At 45.9% G+C, this 14910-nt stretch overlaps 1 protein-coding gene across 1 annotated transcript in view; it reads right to left on the bottom strand.

Annotated features, from left to right (window-relative positions):
* Positions 1-2187: 2187 nt before the first annotated feature.
* The window catches only part of KCNT1 (potassium sodium-activated channel subfamily T member 1), a 208404-nt gene continuing 195681 nt past the window's right edge, over positions 2188-14910 (bottom strand). Inside the window, 3 exon segments of the mRNA XM_083161136.1 lie at positions 2188-5827; positions 5983-6067; positions 14575-14637. Of these exon segments, the coding sequence (XP_083017262.1) occupies positions 5704-5827; positions 5983-6067; positions 14575-14637 (272 nt within the window). The 3' untranslated portion in view covers positions 2188-5703.

Raw genomic sequence — 14910 nt, 5'->3', positions numbered from 1 at the left:
ACAAATTGAGAGACAGGTGTATATACTGAGACACTAACACACAGGGGGTGACAGACACATCGAGAGACAGGTGTATATACTGAGACACTAACACAAAGGTGGTGACAGTATCTCAGTAGGTACACCTGTCTATCCATGTGTCTGTCATCCCCTGTGTGTTAGTGTCTCAGTATATACACCTGTCACCCCCTAACACAAAGGGAGTGACAGAGACATGGAGAGACAGGTGTACATACTGAGATACTAACACACAGGGGGCTGTGTGTTAGTATCTCACTATGTACACCTGTCTTTTTATGTATCTGTCACCCCCTTTGTGTTAGTTTCTCAGTATATACCTGTCTCTTCATATTTGTTTGTCACCCCTGTGTGTTTTCGTTTCTCAGTGTATACACCTGTCTCTCCATGTCTCTGTCACCTGTGTGTTAGTATCTCAGTATGTACACCTGTCTGTCCATGTGTCTGTCACCCCCTTTGTTAGTGTTTCAGTATATACACCTGTCTCTCTATATCTGTCACCCCCTGTGTGTTAGTGTCTCAGTATATACACCTGTCTCTCCATATGTCTCTGTTATCACTTTGTGTTAGTCTCTCAGTATATACACCTGTCTCTCCATGTCTCTGTCACCCCCTGTGTGTTAGTATCTCAGTATATACACCTGTCTCTCTCTATCTGTCACCCCCTGTGTGTTAGTATCTCAGTATATACACCTGTCTCTCCATGTCTCTGTCACCCCCTGTGTGTTAGGGTCTCAGATGTACACCTGTCTGTCCATGTCTCTGTCACCCCCTGTGTGTTAGGGTCTCAGATGTACACCTGTCTGTCCATGTCTCTGTCACCCCCTTTGTTAGTGTCTCAGTATATACACCTGTCTCTCCATGTCTGTCACCCCCTGTGTGTTAGTATCTCAGTATATACACCTGTCTCTCCATGTGTCTGTCATCCCCTTTGTGTTATTGTCAGTATATACACCTGTCTCTCCATGTCTATGTCACCCCCTGTGTGTTAGTATCTCAGTATATACACCTGTCTCTCCATGTCTATGTCACCCCCCGTGTGTTAGTCTCTCAGTATATACACCTGTCTCTCCATGTCTCTGTCACCCCCTGTGTGTTAGTATCTCAGTATATACACCTGTCTCTCCATGTGTGGCTGTTACCCCCTGTGTGTTAGTGACTCAAAAACCAGCTCTGGTGGCTGCCGATCAGATACGATGTGAACACACACAAGCACAACCATGGCTGCCACCATGTAACCGGCAGGTACAGTAAGTGCAATTAATTGATGTAATACATTCTTACAGTATCTGGCCAATGTTATTTGTGGTCTGAGAGTGTCGGGAAACCAAGAAAGTTTGTGACTCACTGAGTTGGAAGATATATACCATCTTCTGTTACCCCTGACGACTGCATGTGTTGTGAATTCTCTTATCTTGAACCAATTGTAACAAATGCTAATCAGATTATCTATATGTATATATTTGTGTAACTCACAATGTACCCCATGCACATAAGGTATGTCGGTATACCATTACACGGTGTATCAAATTTGCTACAGGGCATTTTTTTTTTTTTTTCAATATAAATCTTTTATTTTTTTGTCTGTGATTTTTTTTTTTCAGTATTTTTCCTTGTCCGTACAATACATAGGAAGCATGAAAATATTGAATAAATAAATAAATAAATCATGCAACGAAGGGTTAAATATTTGCAGCAATGGGGGATCCCTGAATTATTGTACCCCAGAGCGATTGCAGCAGATTCTTCTGAGACACCCCCATCCCAGACAGCAGCTGCAGCCCAGCTTTCCATGGGGGAATCCGATGATGTCAGATTTTCCAAACTGTGGAATATGAAGCAGGGCTGGATCACACATTTACTAACATAAAAATAAATAAATCTAAATATTAATCTGCCAGTAAATGTGTTTTAGTCCTGGATGCCCAATATCGATGTCCATCGATGTCATGTATTCTAAAATCACCCTTTGTGTAAGCAGACAGAAATGTGATGTTTGTAAAATGCAGATCTCAGGCCTGTGCTGGTCCCTGCTGCCGTTATACAATGCTGGATTACGGGGCGGGAGGACAGGTGGATGGGACACGTAGGAGGGTCCCAGACAGGATACACCTTTATGTTGTTATTCCAGTTTGTTTCATGCATAGGACACAAGGAACCACACGGGTGTAATATAGCTGCATGCAGCCGCTTCGTCATTTTAATACTTTCTTTACATAGAACAAAGTTTAAGAAAAACTGTACAAAATAACATTTGCCTGTCCAGCATCCCATCTCCCCATCCCCAGGTCCTCAGTCCCCCAGGTCCTCACCCTGACACAAGATTCTGGCAAAAGATCAGAAAGTGAGGAAATGACATGCGCTCTGTACAGTGTGGGGGGTTGGGGTCCCCCCATTACTTCTGCTAGGAAAGTCATATGTAACAAAAGGATATACTTGTATCAATAAATGCTCGTTCGTAAGACAATACATATGTATATCATCAATATACTGTGTCTGTATGATGTATGTGTATATATATACATACATACATACATACATACAACACACACACTGCTTATATTATTGATTGTATTGGGTAGTGACAAAAAATTATCAAAGCAGATATAGGAGATATAAAATTGTATATAAGTCCTCCCACAGCATCCATCATAACCAACCAATCAGGCCCCAGGAGATGCAGCAGATGGATACAATGTATCTCAGTGACAGGGGCTGGGTTCCGCCAGCTGATTACAGAACACAGGATGTGGGGGGATAACTGATGAGACGGGTACAATGTATCTCAGTGACAGGGGCTCTCTGTAGAAGATATATTATATATAAGACCATCCTGCAGGACCGGTACATCGAGATGTTTATTATAGAAGACACTAGTAGGGGGATAATATGCAACCTCAATACTCACATACTGGCCCTTATTTTAGTTCATTTGCAGAGGCAAATTCCTTCTCACATGGACAAAACCATGTGCACTGCAGGTGGGGCAGATGTAACATGTGCAGAGAGTTAGATTTGGGTGAGTGATTTTGTTTCTGTGCAGGGAAAATACTGCTTTATTTTTACACTGCAATATAGATCTCACTTTGCAGTAAAACGCCACCCAAATCTAACTCTCTCTGCACAAGTAACATCTACCCCACCTGCAGTGCACATGTTTTTTTTCCACTTGAGAAGGAATTTGCCTCTGTGAGTATATATATAATAAGGGCCACTGAGAGATATGGTCAAGGATAGATGGTATCACTACCTGCATTCTGTATATACAGACAGTCAGCGCTCCTTTCTCCACAGCGCACACACTGACAGCACCCCACCCCCTGCCGTATACACGCACACACTGACAGCGCTCCTCCCTCACCTTTACAGTGGAGGCACTCGGTACCTGCTCACCGCCGCCAGTACATCGCTGTAACCCCCAGCGTTGGAACAGCTGTCCTTCCCATCGTGACCGTGGGACAGTCCCTCTGGTATATTTGGACTATTATTCTGGAGCCTTAACGCTCCAACCCAACACCTGAGGTTATTGGTGGGACAAACCGCAAACAATAATGGTTCAGAAACCCAAAATGACAACCGGTAAAATCTGGCCCATCATCCAATCTGACCGGTAAATATGGAGCTTTGCTACGATATGCCACCATTTGCGCCAAAGCTTTGTCATTCCCAAACTGGGTTAAACGATAAGAGAGGATTATATGCACCCGATAGCATAGGGATGGGGATGCCGCCAATTCAGCGACGTAAGAGGATTGGCCGGTGGCTGTAACCGCGTGCAATAACCAGCAGCCGTAACACCGCCTCATCAATAGGTTTATTCTGCTCCCGGTTAGGGATGGGGATTAATACTGATATGGTACTTTTTGAATGGTGCAATATGAACCTTGTATTAGTGTACAGTCCTCCGTACAGCACCGGACTCTCTATTAGATACTGTACAACATTAATACAAAATAAGAAAAAAAAAAATCAACATGCGACTTATTATAAGCCCAGAACATATGTACAGAGATCATTCATCCAGGATATAAGGGATATGTCTGTTATTGATTATCCGCTGATATATAACCAGCCGGCGCCTCTCACAGCACAAAACTGGGGGCGTCCTGACAAACTATGGGACACATTTTACTGATACAATTAAAGTGTAACCTTTTGCTTATGTCAACCTTGTCCACGTTAACCTTTGGTTTCTACCTATAACCCTACAAGTCACCATCAGATAACTTATCCTTCCACTTACACCAGGCATGTCCAAACTGTGGCCCTCCAGCTGTTGTGAAACTACACATCCCAGCATGCCTTGCCATAATTTTAGCATTCTCTATTAGCAAACCTGTGGCAAGGCATGATGGGACTTGTAGTTTCACAACGGCTGGAGGTCCATAGTTTGGACATGCCTGACTTACACATACTGCACCCTCTTGCAACTTTCACTAACTGCCTTGTTTTGTGCTTTTCGGCTGCGGCGTTCCGACTTTAAGCATTCCATTGCCCGGGGATACGACACAGGGCCGCTGCCTGGATACAACTGTAGGCAAACCAGAGAATGGTGTCGTATACAGGGGCCTGACCCGCTTCTCACCTGGAGGCTACAGAATGAGGGTAACGATATAGGGTACTGTGTCGCTGGAGGCCAGGAACAATATGGTGCATGAATAAACCGTTTTGTATAAAGAACCGGGGGTTGCAAGGCCTCCAAATATTTGGACATGTCACCTAGAACAGTGAGTCACAATACAAAATGGCAAAACCGCTTTCTAACGGACATATACGTATAACGGAAAATTAGTGTAGCGCCTCAGCATCGGGAGGCGTGCAGCACGAGACTGGTAGCACCGTTGTGAGGATCCACACTGGACCTAGGCAGCTGCTGCGGGCCGGTAACACGGTAGCGGCTGCACCATGTCTGATTCTTATACACCCACTATAGCAGACATAGAATTGGCCAATAAATAAGAGCGCTAGATAAGAAAGGGGAGAAGCTGTTACTATAGGAAAGAAATTCTAACCCGCTAGGACGTTACAACTGGGCTGGGTCAGCGTCTTCCTATCAGCAGCTTCCGAAACGCGTCGTATACTGACCGTACCGTCTGCTCGCTCTTTATAGCCAGGGAAGAGATCGGCCGGCTGCATAAACCCTTAATACTGTGTGGTCTGTGAAAGTGGCTGTATGGGTGGCGGTATTCCCAGATCCATCCCATTGGTTTGCCACCACCCATTTATTCAGGAGATGTTTGATATGATCTGGTGGCTGCTAGCCCACCTTCAGGTCAGGGCCCCCGGGCCCAACACCGGGGTGTGCGGACCAGTGCACATCAGTACATACCATAGCGTAAAACCTTCCATGCGGAACAGAGCTTTTGGAGGATAGAGAACGTCACATGGCTTGTTTGTTAGCCTGCGGCTGCACCACATTAGCGGATGTATCGGTGCCAAGGACATAGCAGTTGGATGTTACCGTCATGGCTCCGTGATTCTGTGCTGCGTCTGCATCAAGCTCCGGTTTTTAGGGGGGAGGCTTCCAGTAAGGAGTGCTGGCGGTATCGCCCTTCTCCAACCCAAGTTCCAACTAAGTCCACTCGGGAGGGTGACTCATGGGCCGAGCCCAACAGCGTATAGATGCCGTACAGAAGTCCGTTAAGTTGTGTGAGTAGGCAGAGAGTCCATGAGTCAGGCTCGTTCTCATAGCTGCGTCTCGTCCCGCGTCTCCGGATTACCCGTCTGTTCTGTCCTGTAGCTGTTGCTGCTCTTCCGGCTGTGGGAGTCGTTAGCAACATGGGCTAGCGGGTCAGATCTGATGAGATATCTGAGGAGAAAAATATAAAAAAAGATAATTAGAGGCAGGATTTTGTTTATAGACGTCCGGCGCTTAAAAAAGAATCCTAGGTCCTTGTGGCTTCATAGGTAACACATTAATTCCAGACGTTCCCTGCCCATGGAGTGCAGCCCGCCGGTACTTACACAATATCATTCAGCTCCAGGCGTGTGTCCGGCGGGGGATTAATGAGGACGTAAGACAGAGTGTTCTGGTGGTCATTCATCTCGTCTGTTACAGAGATAGCAAAACAGAGGAGGCATTATTAGATTCTATCCTTGTATACGGCGCACAGTACATCAGGCTATTGTATAGCTAAGGTCCCTGCATACAGGCCCAGAATTCCAGTGCAGGGATGGTCATACTTTGTTTGCTCCCAGTACTATAGTCATACATGTGTGTCATACATTGCTGGTTTCCAGTACTATGGTCATACATTGCTGGCCCTCGGTCATACATGTGTCATACAGTGCTGGCCCTCTGTACTACGGTCATACATGTGTCATACAACACTGGTTCCCCTGCTATGGTCATACATGTGTCATACAACACTGGCCCCCCGGTACTACGGTCATATATGTGTCATACAGTGCTGGCCCTCGGGACTATGGTCATACAACACTGGTTCCTGGTGCTATGGTCATACATGTGTCACACAGCACTGGTTACCGGTACTATGGTCACACATGTCTCATACATCTCTGATTTCTGGCACTATGGTCATACATGTGTCATACAGTGCTGGCCCTCTGTACTACAGTCATACATGTGTCATACAACACTGGTTCCAGGTGCTATGGTCATACAGGTGTCATACAACTCTGGCCCCGGGTACTACGGTCATATATGTGTCATACAGTGCTGGCCCTCGGTACTATGGTCATACAACACTGGTTCCCGGTGCTATGGTCATACATGTGTCACACAGCACTGGTTACCGGTACTATGGTCACACATGTGTCATACATCTCTGATTTCTGGCACTATGGTCATACATGTGTCATACAGTGCTGGCCCTCTGTACTACGGTCATACATGTGTCATACAACACTGGTTCCCGGTGCTATGGTCATACATGTGTCATACAGCGCTGGCCCTTGGTACTATGGTCATACATGTGTCGTATCATACATGTGTCACACAATGCTGGCCTCCGGTGCAATGATCGTACATATGTCAGAGCGCTGGTCCTCAGTACTATGGCCATAAATAGGTTATAGAACACTGGTTCCCATGTGTCATACAGCACTGGTTTCAAAAACTATGGTCATACATGTGTCATACAGTGCTGGCTTCCGGGTACTATGGTCATACATGTGTCATACAGTGATGGCCCTCTGTACTATGGTCATACTTGTATCATACATCTCTGATTTATGGTACTATGGTCATACATGTTACATACAGCGCTGGCTCCCGGTACTATGGTCTTGCATGTGCCATACATCACTGATTCCCGGTACTATGGTCACACGTGTGTCATACAGCGCTGGCCCTTATACTATGGTCATACAACGCTGGCGCCCGGTACTTTGCTCATACATGTGTCATACAACACTGGTTCCTGGTGCTATGGTCATACATCGCTGATTTCTGGCACTATGGTCACACATGAGTCATACAGCGCTGGCCCTCGGTACTATAGTCATACATGTGCCATACAACGCTGGCCCCCATGGATGTGTCATACAGCACTGTCCCTTAGTACTATGCTCATACATGTGTCATACAACAGTTCCCAGTCCTATGGTCATACATCACTGATTTCTGGCACTATGGTCATACATGAGTCATACAGATCTGGCCCCCGGAACTATGGTTATACAGCACTGGTTCCCGGTACTATGGTCAAACATGTGTCATACAGCACTGCTTCCCGGTACTATGGTCATACAGCACTGGTTCCTGGTGCTATGGTCATACATGTGTCATACAGCGCTGGCCCTTGGTACTATGGTCATACATGTGTCGTATCATACATGTGTCGCACAATGCTGGCCTCCGGTGCAATGATCGTACATATGTCAGAGCGCTGGTCCTCAGTACTATGGTCATAAATAGGTTATAGAACACTGGTTCCCATGTGTCATACAGCACTGGTTTCAAAAACTATGGTCATACATGTGTCATACAGTGCTGGCTTCCGGGTACTATGGTCATACATGTGTCATACAGTGATGGCCCTCTGTACTATGGTCATACTTGTATCATACATCGCTGATTTATGGTACTATGGTCATACATGTTACATACAGCGCTGGCTCCCGGTACTATGGTCTTGCATGTACCATACATCACTGATTCCCGGTACTATGGTCACACGTGTGTCATACAGCGCTGGCCCTTATACTATGGTCATACAACGCTGGCGCCCGGTACTATGCTCATACATGTGTCATACAACACTGGTTCCTGGTGCTATGGTCATACATGTGTCATACATCGCTGATTTCTGGCACTATGGTCACACATGAGTCATACAGCGCTGGCCCTCGGTACTATAGTCATACATGTGCCATACAACGCTGGCCCCCATGGATGTGTCATACAGCACTGTCCCTTAGTACTATGCTCATACATGTGTCATACAACAGTTCCCAGTCCTATGGTCATACATCACTGATTTCTGGCACTATGGTCATACATGAGTCATACAGCACTGGCCCCCGGTACTATGGTCATACATGTGTCATACAGCACTGGTTCCCGGTACTATGGTCATACATGTGTCATACAGCACTGTTTCCCGGTACTATGATAATACATGTGTGTCATACACTGCTCGCTACCTGTACTTTGGTCATACATGTGTCATACAATGCTGGCCTCCGGTACTATGGTCATACAGCGTCTGCTTTTTGCTTGTTTTAATTACTATTATTAAAAAAATGACAATGGAAATATAAACAAGACTCGTCCTGTATCCACGGCAACAAGGTCCCAGCAATAATCAGGGAACAATGATAAAACCATATCACATACACGTCGTTTATACTTATTTGCATAATAAATCCTGTTTCCTGTTGTCTTTGTAGATAGTTTTTCCCTAAAACATTGATCATTCCACCCAAACACCTTCCATCTAACATTCCCCGCTCCCGGTACGTTCCATAACCGGAGCTGGGACTTCTGTGTCCAGCATTATGCTGTGTAATATAATAATCATGTAATACTGTAGGCTTAGCAGCACCTGTAATAAGAACATAATACGTACTGGGGATAGAAGAGTTGTCAGATATCTGAAAATAAATCCTCATAAATGAAAGAAGAAACAGCAAAGTTTTGTGAGGACAATGATGATTACAGAGCACAATGTGTAACACGCAGCAGATGAGTGGAGAATGAATGTCGGGGGGGGGGGGGGGGGGTGAGTAACCAGAACACATCCCAAACCACTTACTGCAAGTCCTAGTGTGCCTCCAGCTGAGACAGTGCTTGTATCGTTGTGTTACAGTGCTGTGCTGGCATGTTACATTGCATGTGCTGGTGTGTCAGTGTATTACAGTGCTGTGCTGTTGTGCTACAGTGCTGTGCTGGAATGTTACAGTGCTGGTGTGTCAGTGTGTTATAGTTCTTGTTCTGGCATGTTACAGTGCTTGTGCTGGTGTGTCAGGTTGTTACAGTGCTGTGCTTATGTGTCAGTGTGTTACAATGCTGTTCTGGTATGTTACAGTGCTGTGCTGGTGTGTTACAGTGTTGTGCTTACGTGTCAGCGTGTTACAATGCTGTTCTGGTATGTCACAGTGCTGTGCTGGTGTGTCAGTGTGTTACAGTGCTGTGCTAGTGTGTCAGTGTGTTACAGTGCTTGTGCTGGTGTGTCAGTGTGTTACAGTGCGTCAGTGTGTTACAGTGCGTCAGTGTTACAGTGCTGTGCTTACGTGTCAGTGTGTTACAGTTCTTTTGCTGGCATGTTACAGTGCTTGTGCTGGTGTGTCAGTGTGTTACAGTGCTGTGCTGGTGTGTCAGTGTGTTACAGTGCTTGTGCTGGTGTGTCAGTGTGTTACAGTGCTGTGCTGGTGTGTCAGTTTGTTACAGTTCTTTTGCTGGCATGTTACAGTGCTTGTGCTGGTGTGTCCGTGTGATACACTGCTGTGCTGACATGTTACAGTGCTGGTGTGTCAGTGTGTTACAGTGCTGTGCTGGCGTTTTACAGTATAGGACAGAACCAGTATACTCTCATGCATGTGACCACTCCACACTATGATTAGCAGATCAGGAGAATCCCAGCCCAATAGGCTGGGTAGGTGTAGTAGGTATTGCCATAAAGCCCTGTATAAGGGGGGGGGGGGGTGACCAGAACACATCCCAAACCACTTACTGCAAGTCCTAGTGTGCCTCCAGCTGAGACAGTGCTTGTACCGTTGTGTTACAGTGCTGTGCTGGCATGTTACATTGCATGTGTTGGTGTGTCAGTGTATTACTGTGCTGTGCTGTTGTGCTACAGTGCTGTGCTGGTGTTTCAGTATTACAGTGCTGTGCTGGTGTGTTATAGTGCTGTTCTGGCGTGTTACAGTGCTGTTCTGGCATGTTACAGTGCTGTTCTGGAATGTTACAGTGCTGGTGTGTCAGTGTGTTATAGTTCTTGTTCTGGCATGTTACAGTGCTTGTGCTGGTGTGTCAGGTTGTTACAGGGCTGTGCTTATGTGTCAGTGTGTTACAATGCTGTTCTGGTATGTTACAGTGCTGTGCTGGTGTGTTACAGTGCTGTGCTTACGTGTCAGCGTGTTACAATGCTGTTCTGGGTATGTCACAGTGCTGTGCTGGTGTGTCAGTGTGTTACAGTGCTTGTGCTAGTGTGTCAGTGTGTTACAGTGCTTGTGCTGGTGTGTCAGTGTGTTACAGTGCTTGTGCTGGTGTGTCAGTGTGTTACAGTGCTGTGCTTACGCGTCAGCTTGTTACAATGCTGTTCTGTCATGTTACAGTGCTTGTGCTGGTGTGTCAGTGTGTTACAGTGCTGTGCTGGTGTGTCAGTGTGTTACAGTGCTGTGCTGGTGTGTCAGTGTGTTACAGTGCTGTGCTAGTGTGTTACAGTTCTTTTGCTGGCATGTTACAGTGCTTGTGCTGGTGTGTCCATGTGATACACTGCTGTGCTGACATGTTAAAGTGCTGTTCTGTCATGTTACAGTGCTGGTGTGTCTGTTACAGTGCTGTGCTGGCATTTTACAGTATAGGACAGAACCAGTACACTCTCATGATTAGCAGATCAGGAGAATCCCAGCCCAATACGCTGGGTAGGTGTAGTAGGTATTGCGGTAAAGCCCAGTATAAGGTGCCCACTTCCAGGGTGAATGCCATAGACACCAGAATTAGCTGAATCTCAATATTCAAGTTTTCTGTATAAAAATATATATATTTTAGTTGTTGCACAAAAGGGTTTTGTCTGGGTTGTGTCGCACAAGATTTCTGCCGTTACACTACAGATGCTATGCGTTCACTGTGTTCTCTGCCAGCGCCCTCGGAGCAGTTTTCCTACTGAGAGAAAACTTTTGGTACGACACCTGCTCAAGGCATACATGAGGCCATGGAGATATACACAGAACAATACAATGGGGCTTGTATTACAAATAGTTCTCCTGTCATTGTACTGTATATGAGAGGCAGAGATTTATCCTTGCAGTAAGAGCCCTGGCACAGCTCTGGAAATGTAAGGAACATGCGGGAGATGTAGAAAGCCTGGTGTAGAGATAATGTGGAAATAAAGTGAAAGGAGATAACGCACAACCAGCCTGTGTTTAAAAAATAACAGTTAGGAGCTGATTGGCTGGTGCATTATCTCCTCTCCACTTTATCTCTTCACCAGGCTTAATACATCTGCCCCATGGACTGATCACCACCACATGAGATATGCCAATGAATACAGTATGATCTGCAGATGGCACAGTATGGTCTGGGAGTCAGTAGTTATATAGCATGGTCATGTGACTAGCCCGGGTTTATAATGTGCATACAGCATGGTGTGAGGATAGCCCGGGTGTATAATGTTGGTACGGCATGGTGTGAGGATAGCCCGGGTGAATAATGTTGGTAGGCATGTGTGAGGATAGCCAGGGTGTATAATGTTGGTACGGCATGGTGTGAGGATAACCCGGTTGTATAATGATGGTACGGCATGGTGTGAGGATAGCCTGGGTGTATAATGTTGGTACGGCATGGTGTGAGGATAGCCCGCGTGTATAATGTTGGTACGGCATGGTGTGAGGAAAGCCGGGTGTATAATGTTCCTACGGCATGGTGTGAGGATAGTCCGGGTGTATAATGTTGGTACGGCATGGTGTGAGGATTGCCCGGGTGTATAATGTTGGTACGGCATGGTGTGAGGATAGTCCGGGTGTATAATGTTGGTACGGCATGGTGTGAGGATAGCCCGGGTGTATAATGTTGGTACGGCATGGTGTGAGGATAGTCCGGGTGTATAATGTTGGTACGGCATGGTGTGAGGATAGCCCGGGTGTATAATGTTGGTATGAGGATAGCCCGGATGTATAATGTTGGTATAGCATGGTATGATGATAATCTGGGTGTATAATGTTGGTATGGCATGGTATGAGGATAGCCCGGGTGTATAATGTTGGTACGGCATGGTATGAGGATAGCCCATATGTATAATGTTGGTATGGCATGGTATGAGGATAGCCCGGGTGTATAATGTTGGTACGGCATGGTATGAGGATAGCCCGGGTGTATAATGTTGGTACGGCATGGTGTGAGGATAGCCCGGGTGTATAATGTTGGTACGGCATGGTGTGAGGATAGCCCGGGTGTATAATGTTGGTACGGCATGGTGTGAGGATAGCCCGGGTGTATAATGTTGGTACGGCATGGTATGAGGATAGCCCAGGTGTATAATGTTGGTACGGCATGGTGTGAGGATAGTCCGGGTGTATAATGTTGGTACGGCATGGTGTGAGGATAATCCGGGTGTATAATGTTGGTACGGCATGGTGTGAGGATAGCCCGGGTGTATAATGTTGGTATGAGGATAGCCCGGATGTATAATGTTGGTATGGCATGGTATGGTATGAGGATAGCCCGGGTGTATAATGTTGGTACGGCATGGTGTGAGGATAGCCCGGTGTATAATGATACGGCATGGTGTGAGGATAATCTGGGTGTATAATGTTGGTATGGCATGGTATGAGGATAGCCCGGGTGTATAATGTTGGTACGGCATGGTATGAGGATAGCCCATATGTATAATGTTGGTATGGCATAGTATGAGGATAGCCCGGGTGTATAATGTTGGTACGGCATGGTATGAGGATAGCCCGGGTGTATAATGTTGGTGTGGCATGGTATGAGGATAGCCAGGGTGTATAATGTTGGTACGGCATGGTGTGAGGATAGCCCGGGTATATAATGTTGGTATGGCATGGTATGAGGATAGCCCGGGTGTATAATGTTGGTACGGCATGGTATGAGGATAGCCCATATGTATAATGTTGGTATGGCATGGTATGAGGATAGCCCGGGTGTATAATGTTGGTACGGCATGGTATGAGGATAGCCAGGGTGTATAATGTTGGTACGGCATGGTGTGAGGATAGCCCAGGTGTATAATGTTGGTACGGCATGGTGTGAGGATAGCCCGGGTGTATAATGTTGGTATGGCATGGTATGAGGATAGCCCGGGTGTATAATGTTGGTACGGCATGGTATGAGGATAGCCCGGGTGTATAATGTTGGTACGGCATGGTATGAGGATAGTCCGGGTGTATAATGTTAGCATAGCCTGGTTAACGGATAGAGGATAGTCATGTTAGTATAGCATGGACTATGGATATTCAGGGTAAGGCCTGTTGGTCATTGCAGCCAGTTCTGCTCCATGGAAGAAAGCTTTTTCTGGTGATCTCATGCAGTGAGTAAAAGCATATCTGCACCGACACTGTATATTGCCATCTATAGTAGTAGCGAGTACCAATAAGCAGAGGTCATCCACTCATGAGAGGGTGATGAGTGTGGAATTCATTTTAGACCGACAAACCACATTATGTCATTGTCACCAGAGAGGCCTCACTGAGAAGCTGGCAATATACAATGTTACTGTGGGACTTCCATGAAACCGTGTTAGGGGCCATTTTGTACATATGAGCACATCAATGGAGGAAGATGCCAACTTGGGGGCGCTCCCCGATCCTACCTAATAACATTTATCTATAGACGGTCAATGGAAGTGTACGTGATCTAAGCAGGGATCGCTGGTTTTACCCCGGATTTCCACCACATGCACAGAAATAGGTGTATACAAGATATATATATATATATATATATACACACACACACACATTATATATATATATATATATATATATATATACATACACACACACACACACACACACACACACACACACACACACAAGGTATCTATCTATCTATTTATTTATTTACCCATATAAGTGTATAATGTATTACCCGTATAATGTAACGTCTTTCTCTTGTACTGAATTTAGAACGGTTTTATGGTTCAGACCTGCAACAAATTGAGTCCTGCAGTTAATAAAGCTGATAGGCCCTTCATAATGATAAACTCGAGGCATCATAATTCCCGCCAGCATTCTTTGCTGCTAGACTCTGACATCAATGATTGTAGAGTCCGGGCATTAAAGGATCTGATGCTCGCCCCTGTCACCTCTCCTGTCTGTAATTTCTAAGCTGGCATGGAGCCCTGGGAGGCAGTTGGCATATTCCTGTTCACATTGAGCGCTGAGTCAAGCCTGACTCCCAAGGAGGAGAATTACCTTGCAAATATCCAAGGTTTACCCGATTCATCACATCACTGGCAGTTAAATTTGCTACATCCTCTACAGAAACATACAGAGAAGAAAGGCACAGACATGGAGAGAAAGAGAGAGAGATCAGCAAGAAACGCATATCAGGTTCTAAATCATAATGTACCCATGGCCTACGGTGGGCAGGATGGCCAATACTATCCATTCACTACGAACCAGCGACGCCACTGAAACACAAGGAGATAGGCGCTTCATGTCTCAGTGAGGTCACAATCCCTGAGCAAACGGATAAGCCACATCACCCTGCCTAATGCTGCAGTGTCTAGGTTGCACAAAATGGCTGCC

This window comes from Crinia signifera, chromosome 9 (assembly GCF_055691185.1).
Source record: "Crinia signifera chromosome 9, ASM5569118v1, whole genome shotgun sequence".
NCBI lineage: Eukaryota > Metazoa > Chordata > Amphibia > Anura > Myobatrachidae > Crinia > Crinia signifera.
The sequence above is the reverse complement of the archived record's forward strand: the minus strand, read 5'-3'. Positions and strand labels throughout refer to the sequence as shown.